The 27270-nt window shown below is 39.6% G+C and overlaps 2 protein-coding genes across 3 annotated transcripts in view; both read right to left on the bottom strand.

Annotated features, from left to right (window-relative positions):
- ATP7A (ATPase copper transporting alpha) overlaps window positions 1-13541 on the bottom strand; it is a 174799-nt gene extending 161258 nt beyond the window's left edge. For both annotated transcript variants that reach the window (XM_045995381.1, XM_045995383.1), the window contains exon 1: window positions 13314-13541. The gene's annotated coding sequence lies outside the window, so the exon portion shown is untranslated. The remainder of the gene's footprint in view (window positions 1-13313) is intronic.
- A 5102-nt stretch (window positions 13542-18643) lies between these two features.
- On the bottom strand, window positions 18644-24483 carry LOC123935581 (cytochrome c oxidase subunit 7B, mitochondrial). Its single transcript, XM_045996519.1, has 3 exons — window positions 24339-24483; window positions 20373-20497; window positions 18644-18842 (listed from the first exon to the last, which is right to left on the bottom strand). The coding sequence occupies exons 1-3, from the start codon at window positions 24376-24378 to the stop codon at window positions 18765-18767; spliced, it is 243 nt and encodes an 80-aa protein (XP_045852475.1). The 5' UTR covers window positions 24379-24483; the 3' UTR covers window positions 18644-18764.
- Between the last annotated feature and the right edge of the window lie 2787 nt (window positions 24484-27270).

Genomic DNA, 27270 nt, shown 5'->3' with positions numbered 1-27270 from the left:
AAATGGATAAAAGACCTCAACGTGAGACAGGAATCCATCAGAATCCTAGAGGAGAACATAGGCAGTAACCTCTTCAATATCAGCCACAGCAACTTCTTTCAAGATATGTCTCCAAAGGCCAAGGAAACAAAAGCGAAAATGAACTTTTGGGACTTCACCAAGATCAAAAGCTTCTGCACAGCAAAGGAAACAGTCAACAAAACAAAAAGGCAACCCACGGAATGGGAGAAGATATTTGCACATGACAGTACAGACAAAAGGTTGATATCCAGGATCTATAAAGAACTTCTCAAACTCAACACACACAAAACAGATAATCATATCAAAAAATGGGCAGAAGATATGAACAGACACTTCTCCAACGAGGACATACAAATGGCTATCAGACACATGAAAAAAATGTTCATCATCACTAGCCATCAGGGAGATTCAAATTAAAACAACATGGAGATACTACCTGACACCAGTTAGAATGGCCAAAATTAGCAAGACAGGAAACAACATGTGTTGGAGAGGATGTGGAGAAAGGGGAACCCTCTTACACTGTTGGTGGGAATGCAAGTTAGTGCAGCCACTTTGGAGAACAGTGTGGAGATTCCTCAAGAAATTAAGAATAGAGCTTCCCGGGGCGCCTGGGTGGCTCAATGGGTTAAAGCCTCTGCCTTCGGCTTAGGTCATGATCTCAGGGTCCTGGGATCGAGCCCCGCATCGGGCTCTCTGTTCCGCAGGGAGCCTGCTTCCTCCTCTCTCTCTGCCTGTCTCTCTGCCTAGTTGCGATTTCTCTCTGACAAATAAAATATTTAAAAAAAAAAAAAAAGAATAGAGCTTCCCTATGACCCTGCAATTGCACTGCTGGGTATTTACCCCAAAGATATAGAGGTAGTGAAAAGAAGGGCCATCTGTACCCCAATGTTTATTGCAGCAATGGTCACGGTCGCCAAACTGTGGAAAGAACCAAGATGCCCTTCAACGGATGAATGGATAAGGAAGATGTGGTACATATACACAATGGAGTATTATGTCTCCATCAGAAAGGATGAATACCCAACTTTTGTAGCAACATGGACAGGACTGGAAGAGATTATGCTGAGTGAAAGAAGTCAAGCAGAGACAGTCAAGTATCATATGGTCTCACTTATTTGTGGAGCATAACAAAGAACACGGAGGACATGGGGAGATGGAGAGGAGAGGGAGTTGAGGGAAACTGGAAGGGGAGACGAACCATGAGAGACTATGGACTCTGAAAAACAACCAGAGGGTTTTGAAGGGGCGGGGGCGTGGGAGGTTGAGGAATCAGGTGGTGGGTAATAGGGAGGGCAGGTACTGCATGGAGCACTGGGTGTGGTGCAAAAACAATGAACACTGTTACGCTGAAAATAAACAAATAAAAAAAAAATTTAAAAAGAGCAACAAATCATTCCACTACCAAGAGATAACTAAGTGAACATTTTGAGGTAGGGGAGTGTGTGTGTGTAAGTTTAGGAGATTATTTTATGTGCATATATGTATAAATACACACATTTTTAATAAAAATTAGGTACTATGTTTTATTACAGGCTTCCTTTCATTCAACACTTATAATGAAAATTTTTGTCAGTAAATAATAATATATAATAATACCTAATATTTTTTACTATTTTAATCTTCACAACTTAGTGGGATAGGTACTAATTTTATATCCATTTTACAGATGATGAAATTGAGACAGAGAGAGGGTAAGGAACTTTCCCAAGGTCATACAGCTTGTATGTGACATAACTGAAATTTGAACCCAGTAAGTCTGATCCAGTCTGTGCTTTTATTTTTGAGAGAGAGAGAGAGCAGCCGGCCGTTGTGGGGGAGGAGATTAGCAGAGGGAGAGGAACAAGCCAACTTCCCGCTGAGGAAAGGGCCCAAAACAGGGCTGGATCTCACAATCCCTGAGAACACCACCTGAGCTGAAACCAAGAGCCTGATGCTTAACCCACTGTGCCACCCATGGTGCCCTTACCATAATTCCTTAAAAGGGTATAGCCCAGAAGGGAAATGATTAGGGATTAAATGGAGATAGCGAGGAGGGAGAAATATCAAGAACAAGACAACACGGGTGCCTGGCTGGCTGTTGGTACAGCATGTGACTCTTGACCTAACGGTTGTAAATTCAATCCTATGTTGAGTATAGAGCTTATTTAAAAAAAAAAAAAAAAAGGGAAGAAGAAAAGAAAAAAAAAAGAACTAGACAACAGATTTGGTGACTGACTGACTGTGGGATAAGGAAAAAAAAACTCTTGAGTTTCTAGGTGGAGAGGAGTGGCATTATTAGTTTCCTTTTTTTAAAAAAAAAAGATTTTATTTATTTATTTGACAGACAGAGATCACAAGTAGGCAGAGAGGCAGGCAGAGACAGAGAGGGGAGCAGGCTCCCTGCTGAGCAGAGCGCCCCACATGGGGCTCGATCCCAGGACACCGAGACCATGACCCGAGCCCAAGGCAGAGGCCCAACCCACTGAGCCACCCAGGCGCCCCTAGTTTCCTTTTATAGATAAAGAAGCAAAGGCCCAGAAACACAAAATAATTTGTCCAAAGTACAGTTTGTTAATAGCAGAATTTGGAACTTAAATTCTAGACTCCTGTCTCAAAGTCAGTACTCTTTCCACTACAAGACAACACATCAAGGAAGAGTATTATCCTATATTTGTATAGCACTCTGTAATTTATAAAGAACTTTTGCATATATTATTTCAGTTGATACTCTTAACAACCTATTAGTTAGGGCAGGTATTATCATCATTTTACTGATGAGTACACTTAAATAGAGTAAGAAAATAGATGGGCCTTCTTAAAATCCTCGAAGATCTAAATTTCATCTGTTGGATTACAGAAGAGCCTTAAGGTGAGAAGTAAAATTCAAGTGATGAACTTGGGACTACCATGGCTCCTGAATGTTGTAGGTACTGAGAAGAGAAAGGGGCTAGAAACAGAAGTGGTTTGGGTAGGTTTCAGGCTAGCCAGCCATATTGTATAACTCCACATCACAACATTTACAGACTTATATATATTTAAAATATTATATACTGGGCGCCTGGGTGGCTCAGTGGGTTAAGCCACTGCCTTCGGCTCAGGTCATGATCTTGGGGTCCTGGGATCGAGTCCCGCATCGGGCTCTCTGCTCAGCGGGGAGCCTGCTTCCCTCTCTCTCTCTCTCTCTCTCTCTCTCTGCCTGTCAAATAAATAAATAAAATCTTTTAAAAAAAAATTATATACTAACAATGTGGCTGCTGCCCTCTGGAGTTGTGTAAGACAATAGCCCTAGATGAAATAAAGTAGACGTCTCCAACCTGCAGTTCAGGATCTACAGGTAGGTCTAGAAACCTTGCTTCATGGAGCTCCAAGGTAGTTTCCAAAAATGTTTTCTCCACTCTGCTATATCCTCTTTCTGCTACACATTCCGGCTATCCAAGCTAACATTCCCAGAGTGAAAGCAAGAACAGTATAGCCAGCAACTACTTCTCAGGAACTACAGTGACTGTTTCCACCCTGATCTCAAGACTCAGATTAAAACAAGATCCTCCGGTACACCTGGCTGGCTCAGTCAGTATAGCACATGACTCTTGCTCTCAGGGTTAGGAGTTCAAGCCCCATGCTGGGCGTGGAGCCTACTTAAAAAAAGAAAGAAAAAGAAGGTCCTCCATAAAATAAGGTTGGAGATGACCCTAATAAAGGATTTGGATAAGACAAAAATGACCTTCTGTGATCATTTCTACTTATCTGATGGAAAAAACTTTAGAAAGTGCCAGAATAATACTGTTAAACCTTCTTAGAACATGATTATACTTACATGAAATCCAAAGGTAACAAGAGACAAAAGGCAGGTCATAACAGGCATTCATTTGGCAATCCACTCCTACCTTGAGAGAATACTAACACAGATTATAAACAAAACTTACTATATAAACTTTTGACCAAGTTGTGATGAGGTAAAATACAAAACTAGGACACAAGGGTCTAGTCAGATGCTTCAAGTGTAGAACAAAACCTAAAATGATCACTGGTAGTCTTCAAGTGGCCCAATCAAATAACTTCGGTTAAGTTTCTTTTCCTCATATTTGGACAAAGGAAACACACTATTCATAAAGAAACATGACTGAAAACAAAGGCTAGGCAAATGTATTCTATTTTGCTTGAAGATATTTCTAATGGCACTCTATCAACCATCACAGAATGTATCTCTTCCTCTTTCCTTGCCTAGCCTCTTTCTACTTCTGGCTTCTTGGACTTCCCACTGGCACTTCATGTACACATTGCTCTCTAGTGCTACTTGGTGCTACTAGCAGTTACTGATCCCAGCTGCTCTGTGTTAATATCATTTTGTTGCTTACATAGTATGCCACTAAGAAAACATAATACAGGGGCACCTGGGTGGCTCAGTGGGTTGGACCTCTGCCTTCGGCTAGGGTCATGGTCTCAGGGTCCTGGGATCGAGCCCCACATGGGGGCTCTCTGCTCAGCGGGGAGCCTGCTTCCCCCTTCTCTCTTTCTCTGCCTGCCTCTCTGCCTAATTGTGACCTCTGTCTGTCAAATAAATAAATAAAATCTTTAAAAAAAAGAAAAGAAAACATAATACAAAATTCTATACTCGGGGGACACCTGAGTGACTCAGTTGGTTAAGAATCAAGACTCTTGATTTTGGCTCAGGTCATGATCTCAGGGTCATGAGATTAAGCTGAGCATGGAGCCTGGTTAAGATTCTTTCTCTCTCCCTCTCCCTCTGCCCCATCCTTCATGTGTGCACTCTCTCTCAAAAAAAAATTCTAAATTCAGGGAACAAATTAGAATGAAAATGGGATCAAATCGAGGCCTATGACTCCAAAACCCATGCATGCGAACTCTCTCCAAAATAACATATCCAAGAAATTTATCGCAGATTAAATACCTGCTCAGAGCATTCAAAAACTGGCTGTATTAGAAAAACCCAGAGACGTCTAGGTGCCTCAGTTGGTTAAGCAGCTGCCTTCGGCTCAGGTCATGATCCCAGAGTCCTGGGATCAAGTCCCACATCCAGCTCCTTGCTCAGCAAGGAGCCTGCTTCTCCCTCTGCCTCTACCTGCCACTCTGCCTGCCTGTGTACTCTCTCTCTCTCTCTCTCTCTCTCTCGGACAAATAAATAAATTAAAAAAAAAAAAAAGAAAAACCCAGTCTTTCTTCTCATGTTTCTCCTTAACTCTCATACTACTATCACACTCAGAACACTTCTGGCACCAGATTTGTGACAGTTTTCCCCTACCAAGCAGTTCTCTGTGACAGCAGCTAGGTGTCCTTACAATTTAACTCAATTCTGACACTATCTACATGGAGATAGGGTCAGATCCCACAGGTCAAAGGTTTAATCCCACAAGACTGTTCCCACCTTACCTTCCCCAGACTTAAATAGCTAATCAAAGCATTCAAATGATGGCCCTCGTCTACCCCTTTCAATACTCTTCCCCAACATAAAATCTCTACTACAATCAGACAAGTACCCTCACTGCCATATAGCCCATGATTGTCGTTTCTTTCTATGATTTTGTTTAGATCCATTCCCTCACCTGGAATGCTCTCTTCCACTTATTTAAATCCTATCACCTCACTCATCTGTAAACTCCAGAAAAGCAGGACCATATCTGTTGTATACACAGTCATATCCCCAGTACCTTGCAAATGGCAGCTACTCAAATAACTGCTGACTTAGTAAATGAACCCATCTTCTCCATGAAAAACATGTCAAATACTCATATCCACTTTCTTTTTGAATTCTGAATACCCATGGAATCAGCATCATAGGTTAGTACCTAATTTCTCTGTAATTGTTTGGTATTGGGTTTCTTTCTCTGGATAGACATTGGAGCATATGCCTTATGCTTCTTTGCATATCTTACAGAACCCACATAAACACTCGACATACAATGAGCACACAATAAACAAGTATTCCTTGGTGTGCTGATGTAATTTATAAAAACTCAACTTACATACAACTTTCTTTGTAAGAATGCAGCTATTTTGCAGAGTAGGTCAGACCTACATAAAGCCTTTCCCTCTGCCTATATTTTGTATTTCAGAAATCATTCAAAAGTATGTTTCAGCATTTGGCAATCAGAGAAATAATCCAGAGAAGCTCAATGGCCGCACAGTTTGTAGCTCACTAATTATACAAGACGACTGTCATGAGTTTTGTTAGTGGTAAAGCAGAAAGAGTACATCAGGATGATCTGAATTGCTAGCTGTCAGAATAAGTTTAGAACTGTAAGTGTAATGTAGGCTACTGTGCCCTCCTAATCTGAGTTTTCCATTTTCTGTGCTGTTATTTGGAAACTAAATATTACTTCCAGGTACTGATTGTATATTAGCATATTCCTCCTACAGTCCACCCAATTTATAGTACCACAAAACTATAATTTATAATTTTATTACATAGGTTGCTAACATTACTTTTACCGTAAATAATTTTTAAAAGAATGATGTTAACTAAACTTTATTGTGTGTTTACTACCTGCCAGGCACTGCTGTTAGGGCTTCACATGTATTAACTCACTGACAATCCTCTGAGGTAGGTACTGTTAAATCATTTTGTATTTACCTAATGTCTGAAATACATGTTTTGAATAAACATTTTTTTCTTTTATTCTTTCTTTTACAAAAAAAGAAACGCACACACAGACCATTTCTTTTCTCTTCCTGGGAGACCTAGAAAATACAAACAAAATAAGACCAACACCATTTTAAACATTAGGTCCTTTAGCATATCTTTAAATAATGTAATTACCTTAAAACAAAACTATGAGTCCTTACTTATAAATTTAGTTTGAATGTACCAAAGAAATTTTGAGTTACCAATACTGTAATTTACTTTATCATCAAATCTATTTGCTCATTCTTTCAAAGAAGATAAATATTTTTCCCTTTAGGACAAATAAGGAACTTAATTTCAATAGAGCTAATTTTGCTCAAATGTCTATGTACTTAAAAAAATACAGTTCCGGGGCACCTGGGTGGCTCAGTGGGTTAAGCCGCTGCCTTCGGCTCAGGTCATGATCTCAGGGTCCTGGGATCGAGTCCCACATCGGGCTCTCTGCTCAGTGGAGAGCCTGCTTCCCTTCCTCTCTCTCTGCTTGCCTCTCTGTGGTTTCTCTCTGTCAAATAAATAAAATCTTAAAAAAAAAAAAAAAAAAAAAATACAGTTCCTTGGGGTGCCTGGGTGGCTCAGTGGGTTAAAGCCTCTGCCTTCAGCTCAGGTCGTGATCCCAGGGTCCTGGGATCGAGCCCCACATGAGGCTCTCTGCTCAGCGGGGAGCCTGCTTCCTCCTTTCTCTCTGCCTGATTCTCTGCCTACTTGTGATCTCTGTCTGTCAAATAAATAAATAAAATCTTTAAAAAAAATACAGTTCCTTTAAGGTAAGGTGAGAACAAGGTTCTAAAACCAGACTGACTGGCTTTAAATCTCAGCTTAGCCACTTGCTAGGTCTAGAAATAAAATTTGGCCCTATGAAAGAATATTTCAACTCCTACCAAAGTGCAAACTACAAAGTCCTAGATTTTTTTTCTCATACCAGAGGAAAGATCGGTCTCCTTCATTTACGTGCACAAAAAAAAAAAAAAAAAGAAAGAAAGAAAAAAGATTCAAGATCCCATGACTTAACACTTCCTCTAAAGTTAAGAAACAGGCACTTGTGGGTTATTTTTGTAATAAACATAGTGCACACACTCTTATGCAATCCTAATCATACCCTAAATTCAAGGTCAAATAATACACTGCATTAAATAAATTATTCTTTTTTCCATCATCATACAATGAATTTTTTTTTTTTAAAGATTTTATTTATTTATTTGACAGAGAGAGATCACAAGTAGATAGAGAGGCAGGCAGAGAGAGAGAGGGAAGCAGGCTCCCTGCTGAGCAGAGAGCCCGATGCGGGACTCGATCCCAGGACCCTGAGATCATGACCTGAGCCGAAGGCAGCGGCTTAACCCACTGAGCCACCCAGGCGCCCCATACAATGAATTTAAGGCTACTAAAATTCATCCTATTATCACCTAGCTAGAAACAGAGAAGCCAGATAAAACACTTTGCTTTAGATGGACAATACTTGAAGACGCAGGAAACCAATCTGATCACTAATACATAAAAACCCACTTACAGGTATGATTAGAAAATAATACCAAGGGCATCTGGGTGGCTCAGTTGGTTAAGCATCTGCCTTCTGTTCAGGTCATGATCCCAGGGTCCTGAAATCGAGTCCAGAGTCAGGCTCCCTGCTCCAAAGGGAGTCCACTCCTCCCTCTGACCATCCTCACACTCCCTCCCTCAATCTCTCTAATAAATAAATAATATCTTTTTTTTAAGATTAATTAATTTATTTATTTGACAGAGAGAAATTACAAGTAGGCAGAGAGACAGGCAGAGAGAGAGGAGGAAGCAGGCTCCCTGCCAAGCAGAGAGCCCAACGCGGGACTCGATCCCAGGACCCTGAGATCATGACCTGGGCCGAAGGCAGAGGCTTTAACCCACTGAGCCACCCAGGCGCCCAATAATATCTTTTAAAAAGAGAAATTAATATCAACCTATTGTGACTGTAAGTCTGAACTAAAAACTGATATTCACAGTTAACAGTGAAATGGCATAGTAAAAGAAGAGAAAGAATTTACTGGCCAAGAGGAAACTGGTTGTATACAAATACTTTAATATTAATAATAGCGTTTTAATAATATATTGATAATGAATACAATAACCTTTATATTAATAGCATTATTATTTTTTTCTTATTTTTCCATTTTTCTGTTAGGTTGTTAATCTTTTTTTTTTTTTAAGTAGGCTCCATGCCCAGCATGCTGGGCATGGAGCCCAACACAAGGCTTAAACTTAAGACCCTAAGATGAAGACCTGAGCTGAGATCAGGAGTCGAACACTTAACTAAGTAAGCCACCCAGGTACCTCTTAAGAGCATTATTGATTGATTTAATAATTCAATTAGAATTCTTACAGCAAGGGCACCTCTGTGGCTCAGTCGTTAAACGTCTGCCTTTGGCTCCAGTCATGATCCCAGAGTCCTGGGACGCAGCCCCACATCGGGCTCCCAGCTTGGCGGAGAGACTGCTTCTCCCTCTCCCCCACCCCCTGCTTGTGTTCCATCTCTCACTGACAAATACATAAATAAAATCTTTTAAAAAAAGAATTCTTAGAGCAAATAATCTTATTTTCACCAAAAAAATAGATACCTCCTTTTTTGCTTACCATTGTTAAGGGCAAGGATCAACAAAGGGAATTAACACTTGGAACTCCTTCATAACCAAGCTCTTTGTAACCTTTTGTTAGCTCAATAATCAACTCTTTTAAGTATCCTCATGACCCCAAGAGTCAGCTACAAATTTTTCCTAAACAGTCCTGAAAATTTTCTTTAAAGGGCTCTTCACCGTGTAGTTCTTTCCTCTGTTCTTTTATGTCTGATGACAGTTTCTCAGGTCTCAACAGAAGCTCTCTTCTCCTGAATGGGAGGTAGCACACTTCAGGTGAACACTCAAGAGAGTAGAAACCATCTTCTTCATAATTCCAAGTTTATACAATGCCCTGCAAACTCGCAGGTCAGAGTAGAGCAGGGAAGTAATTCCAGTATTATTCTCTCCCAATCTTTGGCTAGCACATCAAATGCACAAGCAGGATCAGCAACAATTACAACAGTATAAAACAAAACACTTTTTTAAACCAAAACAAAATCAACTAAACTTAAATGGCCAAGTTAAAACAATTTCCCTAAGATGTGAAATAACCTATTAATTTCAATTAGCAAATTATGAAAATGTGGGCACCTGGGTGGCTCAGTGGGTTAAAGCCTCTGCCTTCGGCTCAGGTCATGATCCCAGGGTCCTGGGATCAAGCCCCACATCGGGCTCTCTGCTTGGTGGGGAGCCTGCTTCCCTTCCTCTCTCTCTGCCTGCCTCTCTGCCTACTTGTGATCTCTGTCTGTCAAATAAATTAAATCTTTAAAAAAAATTATGAAAATGTACTCCTGAGTATAGGTCTGGAAAATTGAACTTCTGCACTAGAGAATTATGGAGTAAAAATAGGTTTTAAAAAACATAGCTGTATAATTCCAAATGTGGACAGAAAGCATGAAACAAAATTAAACTGGCTCAAAATGGGGACATTTTATCCTCATTCCCTTCAAGGAAAGAAATATTTGTGAAAACTAGTGTAATCTACCAATACCCCACACATTTAATCCCACAAAGATATGAAAATCACTTCAATTTTCTAACAGTGCTGGAGAAACTAGCAACATATTTATGAAACCAGAGAGACCCTGCCCTTTCACTTTAAAGAAACACATTCTCGAAGTATTGTGATAATTTTCTTGCCATACTACTTTGCCAAGTAAGTAAGCAAGTTATATCACATTCAATCAATCTGAAGACTGAGATTTGTAAGTAAAAATCATGATTGCTGAGATAGTAAATTGAACCAAAATAGGTCTGTGGCCTGTCTCTCCTGCCCACTCCCCCATCCATATTTTGATTTAATATGGTCTTAAGAAAGATCACGATTTAAAAGCAAAACTCTGTAAAACCTTTAACAAAGATGAGTAGAGGGAATTTTAAGACGAAACTCCCATATATTATTCCCACCTGTTCCAGTACCTGTATCACCTCAGACAAATCTCTCCTCACAATTTAATTTCCCAACTGTCAAATGAACATTATTTTCACTCATTGGGATGTGTAAAAAGTCTTGATTAAACTTTTTCAAATATTTTTAAATATATAGATAAAAGAAACTATAATGAGGCATCTACAAAAGGAATGTGTTGCCTTAAAGCGCTCACAGAAGTAAAGATTGTAATGTGTTAATTGGTTATTTTTGCTCATCACTCTCTCTCATTTTCAAATAAATTCTACTACTTCTCCATGCATTTTTCAAAGAAAACCTTCTGCATTAGAGATCAGAGATGTTAACCTACCCTTCGGAGGGATTTGTGTTTAATCTAGCCCTACCTAGAGACCAAGAATCAAGATGTTTCTAAGACTAAGAATGGAAAAGAATAGTTTCTGTCAGGTTAAGAAGACTAGTAGAGAAATCAATTCTGAGGAGAAAAGGAAATGCATAAATTCCTTGAGAAAATGCTGGAACAGCTTCTGGCATCAGATAATGTTATTCATTCCCAGCAATTTAAAAATTGATTCCAAATTACATTTAAGTCATAACAATCAATAAGAATTAAAATATAGCATGATTTAAAAGGAAAAAGGGGGGGGCGCCTGGGTGGCTCAGCGGGTTAAAGCCTCTGCCTTCCGCTCAGGTCATGATCTCAGGGTCCTGGGATCAAGCCCTGCATCTGGCTCTCTGTTCAGCGGGGAGCCTGCTTCCCCCCATCCCCCTCCTGCCTCTCTGTCTACTTGTGATCTCTGTCTGTCAAATAAATAAATAAAATCTTTAAAAAAAATAAAAAAAATTTAAAAAAATTAATAAAAGGAAAAAGGGAGAGACAAATCTTGGGTTTGTCTAAGGTTAAGACAAACCTTAAAAGGAAAAAAGGGAGAGACAAATCTTAATTATAGAGAACTGATGGTTACCAGAAGGGAGGAGGTGAGGGAATGGAGTAAATAGAGAATGGGGATTAAGGAGTGCACTTGTCTTGATGATGTATGGAAGTGTTGGATCACTATATTATGCACCTGAAACTAATATACTACTTTATGTTAACTAACTGGAATTAAAATAAAAGCCTAAATAAAAAATATATAGAAAGCTTTTTTTTTAATTTGAGTTTACATCAGAATTAAATCTCATACATTAACACTGTTTTTGTCATTTCATATATTTTTTCTATATATAACCTTTTTTATTGGCTGGAGGGTAGCTGGATATGGTTCTAAGCTTACCAGTTTTAGATTCTGTATTTTTTTTCCTTTAATAGTACTATCTCAGAGGTTGTGGCTGTGTTAGAAATAGGGGTGTTTATGTACAGTGTGTTGTTGCATGTCCAGCATCTTTCCAGGCCCCCAAGCCTCTGCTCCTATTTTTTCTTCTACTTGGGCTGCCCTCGCCTACGTCCATTCCTACAAAGTTAAATCCTATCCAATTTCAAGGCCCACCTCAAAAGCTACCTTCCCTGAACTCTCATAACACTTTCTCTACAATGTCAGTGAGATTGAAAGGGTTTATCTGTCTTTCCTACTGCACTGTGAGACCCTCCAGTCAAAAAGCACTCTCTCATATCATGAACATAGACACAAGAAAGTTTTAAAAATAAAACCTCTGTTCAAAATATCCTTTAAAAAGAAGAGGGGCGCCTGGGTGAATCACTTGGTTAAGCAATGGACTCTTGATTTTTGGCTCAGGTCAGGATCTCAGGGTCACAAATGCAGCCCCACCTCAGGCTGGGCCCTGAACTCAGCACAGAATCTGCTTGTCCCTCTCCCTCTACTCCTCTCCCTGCTTGCATGTTTGCTCAATCTCTCTCTCTCTCTCTCTCTCTCTCAAATAAATAAATCTTTCTAAAAGTTAATAAATAAAAAGGATGAAATAAGCAGTCTATTCAATTAGTGGGGCTGCTAGAACCCACTGTCTTCATAACTGAACTCAATTAACTTGATTGCAAACTCATTTGAGGTCAGAGACTCTGTCCTGTTTCTCGTGCATACCCCCTACCACCCCACACCTCAATATCGCCCAATTCAATGTCCTGCACACATTAAGACTCGATACAAAACCCTATTACTGTAGATGAATACACTCTAAAACAAAAATCAGATGCTAAAAATACGAACTTGTGAAACAATAAAAGAGCTGTTGGTGCTTAGGATAAACCCAACGTCTAAAACAAAGTGTCAAAGATAAAGGTGCCACAGGGATGGAGAATAACTTTACCGGGAAAGGGGCAGAATGACCAAAACGAAATGGAAACGAGAGTGTTCTCTCAGTTTAGCTTATGCTCCAAGAGAAAGCAAAAAGCAAAATATATTTCTTTACATCATTTCATTAATGGTCTTCAGTCCATATGACTTTCAATACCGGTACGGACCTTCTTGTACCTTCAACTAAGTGGGTAACATAGGCCACTGGATGATCAGGACACTTTCCCAGAAGGGTACAAGGAAAGTGACATGGGTCAGGACTCAATCTCCCCTCCATTATCCCCTGCTGGGAAGGTAAAACATAAGTGTGGTAAATACCAGAGTCGTGAAGAAGTGAGAGTTTGGAGACTGTTCCTGTTTAAAATAACCCCGCTACACTCGGTAGTAGAGACTGACGGTACAGAACACCTCTCCAGTAGAAGGGGACGACAGGGAGCCCATATAGGACGTACCTGGTTTTTCTTTCCTATGCTGAAACCTCGCGAGCTACGCAGCCCGTGGCAACGGCAGGTCCACGCGCAGGTTCCAATCTCATACACAAGGAGAAAAAACAGTAGTGGTGGCGTGGGGAGGAGGATGTCGGCGTCGGGGACAGCGGCCGCGGTGGCGTCGGCAGCGGCGGTGGCGGCGGCACTCCCACGGCTTCTCTTCCTCTACCCACCGCCGCCCGAGCCTGCGGCCTTTACCCGTCCTTTCCTCACTCCCCCTACTTCCGGGTGACGCCCAGGCCGGAAGCAGGGCCTGAGATGCAAAAAAGGGACGCGTCACGTGAAGAGGGACGAAAGCCCCGGAGTCGAGCTTTTCCCGCCCCCTGCTGCCCCTGAGTTGACACGCACCCTCGCGTGGAAGTCTTTGGCGCGGCAGAGAAGCCTCCTACCTCCCATCACCAAAAACAAAACAAAACAAAATCCCACCAAAACCTGTGTCGTCTGTAGTTTCCCAACCTCGAGCCATTAAGTACCATAGACGTCTTTGTAAATCATATTCTGCATAGTTCAGCCTTTCCCAGCATGAAATTAACAGGGTGATGTTACTGTGTAGCCTAACTCCAGATGCAAATACCAGAACCCTGAACTTGCACTCGTCCCTCCATTCAAAAATTATCTCAAAAAATTGACTTTTTATTCATAATCTTTATGTGTATATTGGCGTTGGGGCAGGCATCTCACCTCACACTACCTTCATATCGCCAATCTAAAGCTTTGAACCACCTGTCCATTTATCCATTCGCTTGTCCATCATCTTAAAAACCTAGAGGATTCCAAGGATGCAAGGAATTATTAGAGTATCTACCGCCATGAGTTTAGAAAGAAATGAGATGCATAAAATGTATATGATGCAATAAATGATACAGAAAGCATTTGAGAAAAATGTATTTTTAATCCTGTCTTCCCATTTTCACATTTTAAAAAACAGCAAAATCCTAAGATTTTTTTAATAATTTTTTTAAGATTTTTATTTATTTATTGGACAGAGAGAGATCACAAGTAGGCAGAGAGGCAGGCAGAGAGAGAGGGAAGCAGGCTCCCCGCGGAGCAGAGAGCCCGATACGGGACTCGATCCCAGGACCCTGAGATCACGACCCGAGCCGAAGGCAGCAGCCCAAACCACTGAGCCACCCAATATTAACAGTAAGAGGAACAGGCTCCATCTCACTAAATTCAGATGAGATGCGGTCTTTTCGTATTGCCTTTCATTGAGTATGTCATGAGATGTATGGGGAAATTAATTATATTTTCAGCTGGAACTGTTTGAACACAGATGCCGTAAGTATCAAGTCTTTTTTACTTAGACTTTGTGAGAGAGAGAGACAGAGAGAGCAAGCCCTGGCATGCTCTGAAAGAGACATGAGGAGGAGAAGCAGAAGGCGACATCTCGTGGAGCAGGGCAGGATCCCAGGACCCTGTGGTCCCGAACTGAGCCTCAGGCAGTCGCCCCAGGCGCCCCCAAGTCTAATAATGTTGCCAAACTCAAAATGGTACACAAAGGATAAATACTAAAATACTATTTGTAAAAGGCTTAGGAAAGTGGCACACACTAACCATATTTAAGTGTTAAGTAAACCAATTATATCTCACCTATTCTCAAATTCCTACTAAGCCTTGACAGGCAACATTTAAAATTGCCCACAGACCTAAATTTTAGGCCTACAATTAAGTATTTCACAAAGAATTATTCCTTTCCCCTCTGTACCCATCCACATACATATCTTCAGGACTACTAAACTTCCCAGCCATTAAGTTGTAATTGTCAATGTGCACAACCTTAAGTCACAAATTCAACCCCAAATTTAATATCTTAAAAATTACATCACATGGGACACCTGGATAGCTGTCGGTTAAATGTTTGCCTTCAGCTCAGGTCATCATGATCTCAGGGTCCTGGGATCCAGCCCCACATTGGGCTTTCCTACTCAACAGGGAGCCTGCTTCTCCCTCTCCCTCTGCTCCTCTCCCTGATTGTGCATGCGCATGTTACTAAATAAATAAAATCCTTAAAAACATCGCATCACATGAAACTAAGATGGCTTTTTTTTTTAAAGATTTTATTTATTTATTTGACAGAGAGAGATCACAAGCAGGCAGAGAGAGAGGAGGAAGCAGGCTCCCCGCCAAACAGAGAGCCTGATGTGGGACTCGATCCCAGGACCCTGAGATCATCACCCGAGCCGAAGGCAGCGGCTTAACCCACTGAGCCACCCAGGCGCCCCTAAGATGGCTTTTAAGTGGGCTTCCAATTGTTAGCAAGTTGGTTTGTAACTACAGTATTAACAGTATAGCTTTCAAAGAAATTCACTAAAAGTCAGAAACCATAAATAAAGCTTTGTTTCAAACTCACCAGCTAGTGCTCGCTTCGGCAGCACATATGCAAACTCACCAGCTAATTTTTACGTGAAGATTCTAAGCTGCAAGACTATTACATACATCCTTAAGTCACTGAAACTTTCCTTCACTCTAAAACACCTCACATCTCTAAGTGCATCATCCCTAAACTCCCTTATCAATGCACAAACTTACCAATAGTTCTATACTCTTTTGAGCTTTCAAATAGAAGGGAATGTCTTCAAGTAACCAGGTTTTCTGGTGTTGAGCAGATAGTAGGTGCCCCCCAAATTATAAAGTGGTATTAACATCTCCAATGAAGTTATCAGTCACAAGAGTGAGGGCACATTATCTGTACCTCCATAATTATTATAGTACCTAGTGCTAAGTAAGTTTAATGAATTTAAGATTTAAGAGTGAGCACCCAAGTGAGCCTGAGGAGGGGAATGGGAGAGAATCCTCAAGCAGACCAAACTGAGCACAGAGCCCAATGGGGGACTTGATCTCACAACTCTGAGTCAGCCACCCAACCAACTGACCCACCCAGGAGCCTAGTTTAATGAATTTTATTTTTTTTAAAGATTTTATTTATTTGACAGAGAGAGATCACAAGTAGACAGAGAGGCAGGCAGAGAGAGAAAGAGAGAGAGAGAGAGAGAGAGAGAGAGAGAGAAGCAGGCTCCCTGCAGAGCAGAGAGCCCGATGCGGGACTCGATCCCAGGACCCTGAGATCATGACCTGAGCCGAAGGCAGCGGCTCAGTGGGTTAAAGCCTCTGCCTGGATGCCTGGGTGGCTCAGTGGATTAAGCCGCTGCCTTCGGCTCAGGTCATGATCTCGGGGTCCTGGGATCGAGTCCCGCATCGGGCTCTCTGCTCTGCAGGGAGCCTGCTTCCTCCTCTCTCTCTGCCTGCCTCTCTGCCTACTTGTGATCTCTCTCTGTGTCAAACGAATAAATAAAATCTTTTAAAAAAAAAAGAACAGAAAACACATAGTAACTTAGTTAAATTAAGAATAGGATTTATGATATTCACCCTTATTTAAAAAAAAAAAAAAGTGATAGCCCTCCAACAAGTAACATTTAAAGGATTGGCAATGCTTCTGAAGTCACCTAAATTCTTCAAATGTACAGATTTTTGATAGGACGACTAATTTGACAAGCTTCCCACCCTAGATATTAAAATTCTCAACAGTGTGTTTGGGGATAAATTGAGTGTATTTGTGAAAGGATAAAATTTGACTCTCAGTACACTAGGAAAGCTGCAAGGTCAGAACATTGTGATGACACTAATTTAGACTTACAGTACTGCTTCATTTCTGGCCATGCCTGAGGTAGTTTTAGAATTACTAATCAGGGGGCGCCTGGGTGGCTCAGTGGGTTAAGCCTCTGCCTTCGGCTCAGGTCATGATCCCAGGGTCCTGGGATCGAGCCCCACATCGGGCTCTCTGCTCGGCAAGGGAGCCTGCTTCCTCCTCCTCTCTCTGTGCCTGCCTCTCTGCCTACTTGTGATTCCTGTCTGTCAAATAAATAAAATTAAAAAAAAAAAAAAAGAATTACTGATCAGGACAAGATTAACTACAAATTAAGCTTTAAAACCCTGTTCAAAAATACCAACTACCGCCACCAAGTTTTATCACACAAAGCAACATATATATTGGCAAATGGACAAATAGACAATTTTAAAGGTCATACATACTTTTTTTGCCTGTAAGAATATCTGACAATTATCACTTACCTGACAGAAGTGGTACAAATCATATGGAAAATCACTTGTCGTTAGTAATGCTAATTCAGGAATAAAAAGGTAAATAATCTAATGTAACATTGAAGCTTCCTTAAAGACAAGTGTTTATTTTTGCTTAATCACATCTCAGCGTTAACATGCATTTCAACACTTCAGTCCTATTTTAACATGCTTTCTAAATATGATATAAAGTGTTCAAACTTTATCAAATTATCAGCACTGTCGTGTAGTTACTGATCTTACAATGCACTTATTTTGCAAGGACATTCAACTTTTCCTACCCAGTGGAATTACTTACTGGCTTTAATGCATTTAATGAGAAAAATATTGCCATGAGAGCATTCTTATATTTCATGTAATAAGTAAAAATATTTCAAATGTTTGGTTGTGCATAAATCCTTTCTATACCAGGTTAATTTGGAGAGTCCTAAAAGCCATTTACCTGATAACTTGTATATGTAAGTGAACTCAGGAATCTCTATTTCAGCTAACATAGATTACTCCACTGAAATTTCATTTTCTGCATATTTGAGCTACTATCAACAAACATGAGGCTTTTTACACCTTCAGCCAAGGAAGTACTGAAGCACATGGTGTAGGTGTTTTCTTCACTTAGCATCTTACATACAAAATCCAAAGTCATACTGAATTCAGGATAATACATGCATCAAAAAGTTGGTGTAATTAACAGAAAGTCAACAGCAGAGGTTAACACCAATAAACTATATTTGAAAGATCCTTTCTTTAATAGCATTATAAGCATCCTAAATACAATGAAAGACCCAAAGCTCAAAGATATATGTGCCAACGGAGCCAAGGAGCTAGCTAATCTTCAGACATCCTAAGAGTTCATTTGACAGGACCAGTCTTCCCTTGGGCCTGGTGACACCCCAAGTTCTCTTGGCAGGAGTAAAAAGGCCTTAATACCAATTCCAAACATAAACATAGATTAGAAATGAAAATAGTAGGCATAATCAATACCTGGACACTCAAAGATGACCTAAATTAATTCTGTGATCAGTTATTCATGAACTGTAATTTCAGCCTACTATAAAGTTGACTTCCAAGTGACAGCCAGATTTTACTCTCATACTATCTCAGAAAAATTATTTAAGAAATTGTAAAGCATCTGACTTAACTAGTAACACTAAAGGTTAAATAAATGTAAAGTGTTCAGGCTTAGTTTCATTACAAAAGAAATAAACAAAGCGACAACAAAGGTTTCAAATATACTTTATTTCTTCAATCATGCATATTTTAATGGGTGCAGAGTGTTTTTACTTGGCATCAGTTATGAGTTGGTTTTGAAACAATTCAGTATTACAACAACTGGGATGATTACTGATCTCTCCATTCCTTTGGGGTGACTCTGCCAACAGGGGACAGGTTCCATTCTATTCCAATTTGTGTTGCTGTCTGTAAGAATTAAAATGCTATTAGTTATAAATGTTTAAATTAGAGTCTACTCTCCCTTGGAGACTATTTCTTAAAAGTGACAAAGGTATTCTACTCTACAGGTTAAAAACACACAGAAGGGGCGCCTGGGTGGCTCAGTGGGTTGAGCCGCTGCCTTCGGCTCGGGTCATGATCTCAGGGTCCTGGGATCGAGTCCCGCATCGGGCTCTCTGCTCAGCAGCGAGCCTGCTTCCCTCTCTCTCTCTCTCTCTCTCTCTCTGCCTGCCTCTCTGTCTACTTGTGATCTCTCTCTCTGTCAAATATATATATATATATATATATATATATATAAAGAAACCATCTTTCAAAAAAAAAAAAAACACACACAGAAATTCAGCTGGGATATACTGCCTCCTCCAAGTAGGCCAAAGCTAATTACTGTCCTAATTCTCTAGACCAGTACTGTTTAATAGAACTTCCTGAGATGGGAGAAATGTCTAGATCATCATTGTCTAACACAAGAGCCAAATATTGCTACTGAGCAACTGAAATGTGGCCAGTATGACTGAACAATTGAATTTTTAATTTCACTAATTCCAATTTTTACTTCACATTTCTCTACTACCTCCTCAAACGCTGCTTCACTCCACCACAACTATCTAAATACCGCAAAAGAGCACTTTTATAATATCCTTTCATCAAGGAACACAACCTCCAAAAGTGCCCCTGACCACATATTTGTTCAACATCTAATCACTCTTCTAAATACATACACCTATTTTACCAGTATATTTAAGGAAGGTTAAAACAAGAATGAAAAGCCCCATGAATAAATATTTTTGTTTATTAAGGCAAGATTAATAGATATCTGTAAGAGCAACTTAGATATTTATCCTACTTTTAACCAATAAGTACATCAACTGGTAAGAAGACTGTTAAATGTTAAGAAGTAAAAAACTAAAAAAATGAAAGCAAGTCATTGTACATCTTATCCATCAGAAATCTACTCAGTTCTGCGGGCAGAATTTTAGAAAGGACACCAATTAAGTGAAAGAAGGTGACCCAAGATGGTGAAAACCCTGGAAATTATGTAACAAAAAGTGATTAACAGAACTAAGGATGTTTAATTTGAAAGAGAAGATCCAGGAAAGTAGTATCTAATTTTCTAGTATCTTTGGTTTCTAGTATCTAATGGATGATACATGGAAATGGAATCAGAATTTCTTATTTAAAGAAAATGATGGTTAGTCCATCTGGCTGGCTCAAACGATGGAGCTTGTAATTCCTGATTTCAGGTTGTGAGTTCAAACTCCATGCTGGGTGTACAGATTACTTTAAAAAAAAAAAGAAAAAAAGAAAATGATGGGTAGAATATGAATGCTTAATGCTATAGAAGAAATTCCTGCACTGGGTCGGTAATCACATTAGAAAATCTCTGAAGTCCCTCCCAACTAGAAACGTATACTACTCTGTGAAAGCATTTTGAATACATAAAATAAACAGGAATGAAAAAATATCTAATATAGAAAATTATCAATCAACAGTACTTACATATGCCCACACAGCAATACAGAAAGTGGCTCCACTAGCTAATATGGCATTACCATATTTGTCATGGAAATCAGGTGTCCTTTTCTGGTGGCTCTGCCTTGCCACTGTTTGTGGGATGCTTTGAACTTAAAAAAAAGGAAATACAGAAGCATATCTTTCAATTATAAGGAAAAGAACATGTAATTGATATTGCTAATCAGGAAAGCAACAGGATGTTAAATTTATAGTACTTTGAGGTTCAACACAATGTTAAAACATACTGTAGCTAAAAGCAAAGTAGTATACTTTAAATGCATCAAAAATAATATAATTTGACACATGTATAGATATGTGAGAAACAAATGTATCAAAATATTTATATCTATGCAGTGCAGTGTGTATATCATAAAATTCTTCCAAATTTTCTCTATGTCTGCAAGTTTTTGTAATAAAATCTTGGGGGATAAAACAGAAAAGGTGATGTCAGTAACATTCACTATAAACCTCTGTAACTTAGCTCTTATTCATTAATTTGAATATTTAGGACTTAAATTTTCACTAGTTTACTCTGCAGTGCTCAGCAACTTACAACATAAAAGGGTAAACTCAAAAGAATTTCAAATTAAAGCATACTAAATGTTTATCACCATAAAATTGCAAAAAAAAGAAACCTCCAAAAACTAGAGTAATGCTGATTTTAAAAAAAAAATTATTAATGAGGGTGCCTGGGTGGCTCAGGCAGTTGTGTGTCTGCATGCAACTCAGATTAGGGTTCTACGATCCTGGGATCCAGTCCCAAGTCAGGGAGTCTGCTGCTCCCTTTGCCCTTCCCCTTCTAGTGATCTCTCTCTCTCATGCTCTCTTTCTCAAATAAATAAATAAAATCTTCAAAAAATAATTACTAATGAATACAACACTATGCTAAAAGAAATAGGATACATGAAAATGTGTAAGACACAGACCCTGTCTTCAAGTAACCTCCAATCTAGAGGATATGACACATCTATAAACAAATCACTGTAATACGAAAAAGTAGAATATTAGCTAAGTACTCTGAACACAAAGTAGGATTTGGTTATGTAGGTGTAGAAAGGGGAAATCTGAAAAAAAAGGTAGAGAAAAAAGCCCAGTGTACTAGAAAACCAAATATGTTTGGTTGAAGGATGAGGTATATAGACAAGTAATAGGGATAAAACCAGAAAGGATAATGAAGGGCCACTTTTTGGTTGAGGCAAAGGTTTCTGAGCAGAATGACATTAAAACTTTGCTTTACTAGGGGCGCCTGGGTGGCTCAGTGGTTTAAGCCGCCGCCTTCGGCTCAGGTCATGATCTCAGGGTCCTGGGATGGAGCCCCTCATCGGGCTCTCTGCTCAGCAGGGAGCCTGCTTCCCTCTCACTCTCTCTGCCTACTTGTGATCTCTCTCTGTCAAATAAATAAATAAAATCTTTAAAAAAAAAAAACTTTGCTTTACTATTATTTTAATAAAATGAGTTTTCTTTTTTTTTTTTTAAAGATTTTATTTACTTATTTGACAGAGAGAGATCACAAGTAGACAGAGAGGCAGGCAGAGAGAGAGAGAGGGAAGCAGGCTCCCTGCTGAGCAGAGAGCCCCATGCGGGACTCGATCCCAGGACCCTGAGATCATGACCTGAGCCGAAGGCGGCGGCTTAACCCACTGAGCCACCCAGGGGCCCCTAAAATGAGTTTTCAAACTGCCTCTAGGGCTCTCAGGAGAGCTTGGCAAAGAGCCAAGACTGCAAAAATGCATATTTCAAGATACTTTTTTCCTTCCTAAGTAACAGATTATTATATTTTTTAAGACTTTATTTATTTGAGAGAGAGAGAGAAGGTGCAGGGGGTGGGGGAGACAGAGAGAGTAGCAGACTCCCCACCAAGCAAGGAACAGGACTGGAGGCTCCATCCCAGGGCGCTGAGATCATGACCTCCGCTGAAGGCACACACTTAACTCACTGAGCCACCTAGGCCTCCCCATCCTTACCGTTTTAGAGACTCAAATGGTACTTATGTAACGGAAAGCATGTATCTTTTTCTTTTTAAGATTTATTTATTTGAGAGAAAGAGCACTAGGGAGAAGGTGCAGAGGGAGAGAGACAGACTCCTGGCTGAGTCTGAAGGAGCCTAACTTCAGAGAATCCCCGGACCCTTGCGACCACAGCCCTAGCTGAAACCTCGGACTGGAAGCTTAACGGACTGAGCTACCCAGGCGCCCCTGTAATGGAAAGCATAGTTTTTAAGAAACAGCAAAAGGAAGAAAGACAGACAGACAGAGAGAAAGAGCAATGTTGCCCATTCACTAGCATTTAAGAATATAATGGCTTCTGGGGCGCCTGGGTGGCTCAGTGGATTAAGCCGCTGCCTTCGGCTCAGGTCATGATCTCAGGGTCCTGGGATTGAGCCCCGCATCGGGCTCTCTGCTCCGCGGGGAGCCTGCTTCCTCCTCTCTCTCTGCCTGCCTCTCTGCCTACTTGTGATCTCTCTCTCTGTCAAATAAATAAATAAAATCTTTAAAAAAAAAAAAAGAATATAATGGCTTCTATGTGATACAGTGGGTTATTTCAGGATAGTTATTTGACTATCCTGACTATTAATGATTTCTTAACTGCCTTATAGGTTTTCTTTTCACCTTTAGACACACTTGGGATGAGCAAATTTACAAACATTTCACAGTATATTCTGCTCAAGAGCAGTTAAAAAGTGAGCGTGTGAATTCCACATTGGTTAAAAAAAAATTCCCTTTCCTAAGGTACAAGGCCCTACCTGCTCAAAGAGCAAATAAATTAAAATTACCAAACAATTCTGCAACATCTCATGACCTCAAAATTCAGTTCACCCAAGTAGATTTCTTTAGACTTCTCTTCTGTAACAAGAAATGGTTTAATTACTACCTACTGGTATCCTCAAGAATTGTATGAGGTAATAAATATTTACTAACCCTCTGTTTTACAAAGCAGGAAAATGAGGTTCAGAGAAAAATTATTTGCCCAAAGGGAAAGAGATAACAGATGTGACTTTTGGCATATTAAAAAACCAGTTGGGCAACTATTTTTTTGGTGACTGTCAAAGCTGCTTCAGTGTTTAGAACAAAATCTAGTAATACCACTAATGTCTCTGTAAAAATAAAAATAGGTTTAAGGACGCTAAATGGTAATTGCTTAAGGTCACTTTCAATGTAAAACTGCTCACGTTACTCAAGGTCACCTTCACGGCAAATCAAGTACGGAAATGAATTTTCTCTTTCTAATCTAGTGCATTCTCAATACATAAGGATGGTCTCAAAATTCCCTTTTACCTGCCAAACTCTTAGATAAGAAAAAAACTGCAACTGTTTTTCGAATAAGCTAATACTCATTTAATAACCAACAAACAACATAAAAACTGCAGGGCCACCACCTGGGTTGTCTCCTTGCAATGAAAGAGCTAGATTTCCAGTTTCCTTCCGTTAGTCACAGGAATTGGAGAGGAAGTTCACTGGGGGTAAATATACTCTCAAAGCTAAAATTTAGGAAATTACTGAAGGAATGAATAGTGTCCACGAAGAACTTCCTTCCCTGAAATCGTAGGTAAGTGAACGTAAAATGCAAAAACAAAAAACAACAAACAGGGCTATGCTACGGCTCTGGTAACAGAAAGTGAGCTGGGAACCAAAACAGAAACACTGGGTGATTAAGTTAATGCTAACTAAGGACAGCTTCCCAACTACCTGGGGCGAGGCGGGAGACTGCGCATTTAGAATTAGAAAGTCGGGATGCACGGGCTCTCTGCTTAGCGCAGAACCTGCTTCCTCCTCTCTCTCTCTCTGCCTGCCTCTCTGCCTACTTGTAATCTCTATCTGTCAAATAAATAAATCTTTAAAAAAAAAAAAAGAAAGAAAGTCGGGATGCAGGTGGAGGGAAAGGGCACGAGAAACCACTAAGACAAACGTGTAAAAGGCGGTTGGAAATTATTTGCTCACAATTTTTGCTTACCTCGGAGACGACTTAGAGCGGTTCTGGCCATGGGAAACATCCTGAAGCTGAAAACAGAACCAAGCAACTACAGCTGCCGCTTTGCTACAACTTCGAACCAAGTCTCCTTGCAAAAAGCCCTGAAAAACAAAATGGCTTCCGCCTGGCTCTTTAACGATATTTAATGAAATATCGCGAGACCTCTAAAAAAAAAACCCAGCCTATAGAAATTGTAATCCTCTTTACAGACAGGAAATGTAAAGGCTTTTTGGGAAATGTAGTTTCACGCTTTGTAAGCGAGGTATGTCGGTATTTACTGAAGAACCTTGCAGCCAGATATAGGGTTGTATAGGAGACAGGCGATACACTGATTTTAGACGGAATCATCAAAGGCAGTAGCTTCAGGTTGGTGTTTCAGAGGTCTGAACTTGTGTCTCGCTTTACACTACCAGTTCTTTTGTGTCCCTCGAAGTTCCTTCCCTTCTCTAATTTTTTGTCTACTACTGTATACTAATTTGTTTAACTTTTAATTTTGAAATTTAGAGAAAAGTTGCGAGAATAGTAAAATAAAATCGTAATTATGTGGGTAAATACGTAATAAAGCAAATGCAATGAATCGATTTTAGAATCTTGATGGTGGTGTTCAGAGTACAATTATTTCACTTTTTCTATATGTTTGGATATTTTCATTATAAAATATTGGTGGTGGGGGGAGAACACCTAAACACCTATTGCCAAGGTTCACCACTTGGATAATATTTTGCCACACGTGTTCTCTCTTTCTCTCTCCCTCTCTATGGCAGAGTGGGGGGGCAGTTGAGAACCATTTGAGAGTAACTTGCAAACCATTATGTACTTCTTTTAAACAGGATTTTATTTATTTATTTATTTGAGAGAGAGAGAGAGAGAGAGAGGAGAAGGTCAGAGGGAGAAGCAGACTCCTCATGGAGCCAGGAGCCCCACGTGGGGCTCTATCCCAGGACTGCAGGATCATGACCTGAGCGGATGGCGAAGGCAGTGGCTTAACCAACTGAGCCACTCAGGCTCCCACATATATATGTACTTTCACCTGTTAATACTTGAGGGTTCATTTCCTGAGAGTAAGATATTCTCTTACATAACCATAGTACAGTTACCAAATTAAGAAATTTTAATACTGATACAACACAGCAATTCCAATTTCATCAACTGTTCCCGTGTCTCTAACCAGAATTCAATCCAGGTCCCCATATTGAATTTCGTTGTCATGTAACTTTAGTCTCCTTCAGAATTGAGTAGTTCCACAAAATTTCTTAGTCTTTGGTGGCATTATTTTTTTTCCTCACTACAGGTAATCTTTATTCTCTCAGTTTTATATACGAAAGAAGTGAGGTACAGAATCCTTAAATGACTAGTAGAAGATTAAAACCAGTTCCTTGTAAGTGGAAGAATTGGTAATGGACCTCCTGACTCCACAGCTCTGTGCTCTATAATATTTTTGAAGTGTATAGGCCAGTTATTTTATAAAAGTTCCCATAAATTATGTGTTCTTGATATTTTCTCATAATTAAATTCAGATTATGCACTTACGGCATCTTATGAGGAAGCATGCAATGTCCCATTGTTGTCTCATTATTGCCAAATTTAATCCTTTGGTCCAAAGAGTGGCTTACACATTCCTAAAGTTACTGGTTTTTTTCCCTTTGTAATAAAATAAGTAATGTGAGAAATACATAGAGACTATATGAATATCCTGTTTTTCATAAGAATTTCACCCACTAGCTTTTGTATCCATTGTTGATTTTTGCCTAAATCAATTAATTATTAGTTTGAAAGTTTGGTGATTTTCTAATTCTCTCATTATTCTATATTTAATAGTGGTTGTTCTACTGTAGGGAGGAATTTTATCCCCTCTCCAGTTTATTTGTTCATTATCAATATGGACATGTGGATTCAGTAATTATAATCCATTACTTTCGTGATTTATTTTAGTAATCAGTAGTCCCAGATGTGACCAGTAGGATTCCCTTCAAGCTGTCTCATGCGTATTTTTTGATATGACTTCATTTTTTTTTTGAGCACGTGTTTATTTTCTGACATAAGATGTTCAAGGTGCATCTTGTACTTTTCCCTGCCCCCGCACTGGAACCAGCCATTCCCGGAAGAAGCCCTAATTTCTTTTAGAGATGGCATTTAGCAACTTATATGCAGTCCCAGGTGTGTTCATCTATATTGGAGTGTCATTGCTTCTAGTCCTTTCAGCAAATAGAGCTAGGAATATATGTTACGAAAGATAAATTTATACTAACACCTCCAATTATAGTCCAAACTCCAAAAGTTCTTTTTCTACTTTCCCTCATTTCATATTTCTATCTCCTTTCTTCCATAGTGAGAATCCTTGCTTTCAATAATATCAGTGTTTATGCATATTATACAAAATAAATTTCAGAATTGTTATACTCATATTACTATGAAAAACAAACCTACTTAGTAGAATTTCAGATTTGCTTGTACTTTTTTTTCTTTAGACTAATGGGATATAATCAAAGTGGTGTGTTCATAAATTGTTCAGATTAGTTTTTTTCTTTAGTGTGGTTGTTTTTCATTTGAAATAGTGTCAAGCTTCCTTTTTCCATTTATATTCAATTACAGTTTTACCACATTCTTACTGATGTGATTTAAATTGTTCTCTAATTTTATTTTTTAAATTTTTTTAAAGATTTTATTTATTTATTTGACAGAGAGAAATCACAAGAGAGGCAGGCAGAGAGAGAGGAAGGGAAGCAGGCTCTCCGCTGAGCAGAGAGCCCGATGTGGGACTCGATTCCAGGACCCTGAGATCATGACCTGAGCTGAAGGCAGCGGCTTAACCCAGTGAGCCACCCAGACGCCCCTTATTTTTTAAATTTTTATCTATTTATTTTTTAAGTAAGCTCTGCACCCAATGTGTGGCTCAAACTCACAACCCTGAGAT

This window comes from Meles meles, chromosome X, assembly GCF_922984935.1.
Source record: "Meles meles chromosome X, mMelMel3.1 paternal haplotype, whole genome shotgun sequence".
NCBI classification, from domain to species: domain Eukaryota; kingdom Metazoa; phylum Chordata; class Mammalia; order Carnivora; family Mustelidae; genus Meles; species Meles meles.
This window is presented reverse-complemented; position numbering and strand designations above follow the sequence as displayed.

Excerpts from the sequence above, each read along its gene's own strand:
- LOC123935581 (XM_045996519.1), bottom strand. The coding sequence starts at position 24,378 with ATGTTTCCCATGGCCAGAACCGCTCTAAGTCGTCTCCGAG. Across the intron at positions 20,498-24,338 it reads CGCTCTAAGTCGTCTCCGAG|TTCAAAGCATCCCACAAACA; the intron begins GTAAGCAAAAAT and ends CTTTTTTTTAAG. Across the intron at positions 18,843-20,372 it reads GTATTGCTGTGTGGGCATAT|ACAGCAACACAAATTGGAAT; the intron begins GTAAGTACTGTT and ends TAATTCTTACAG.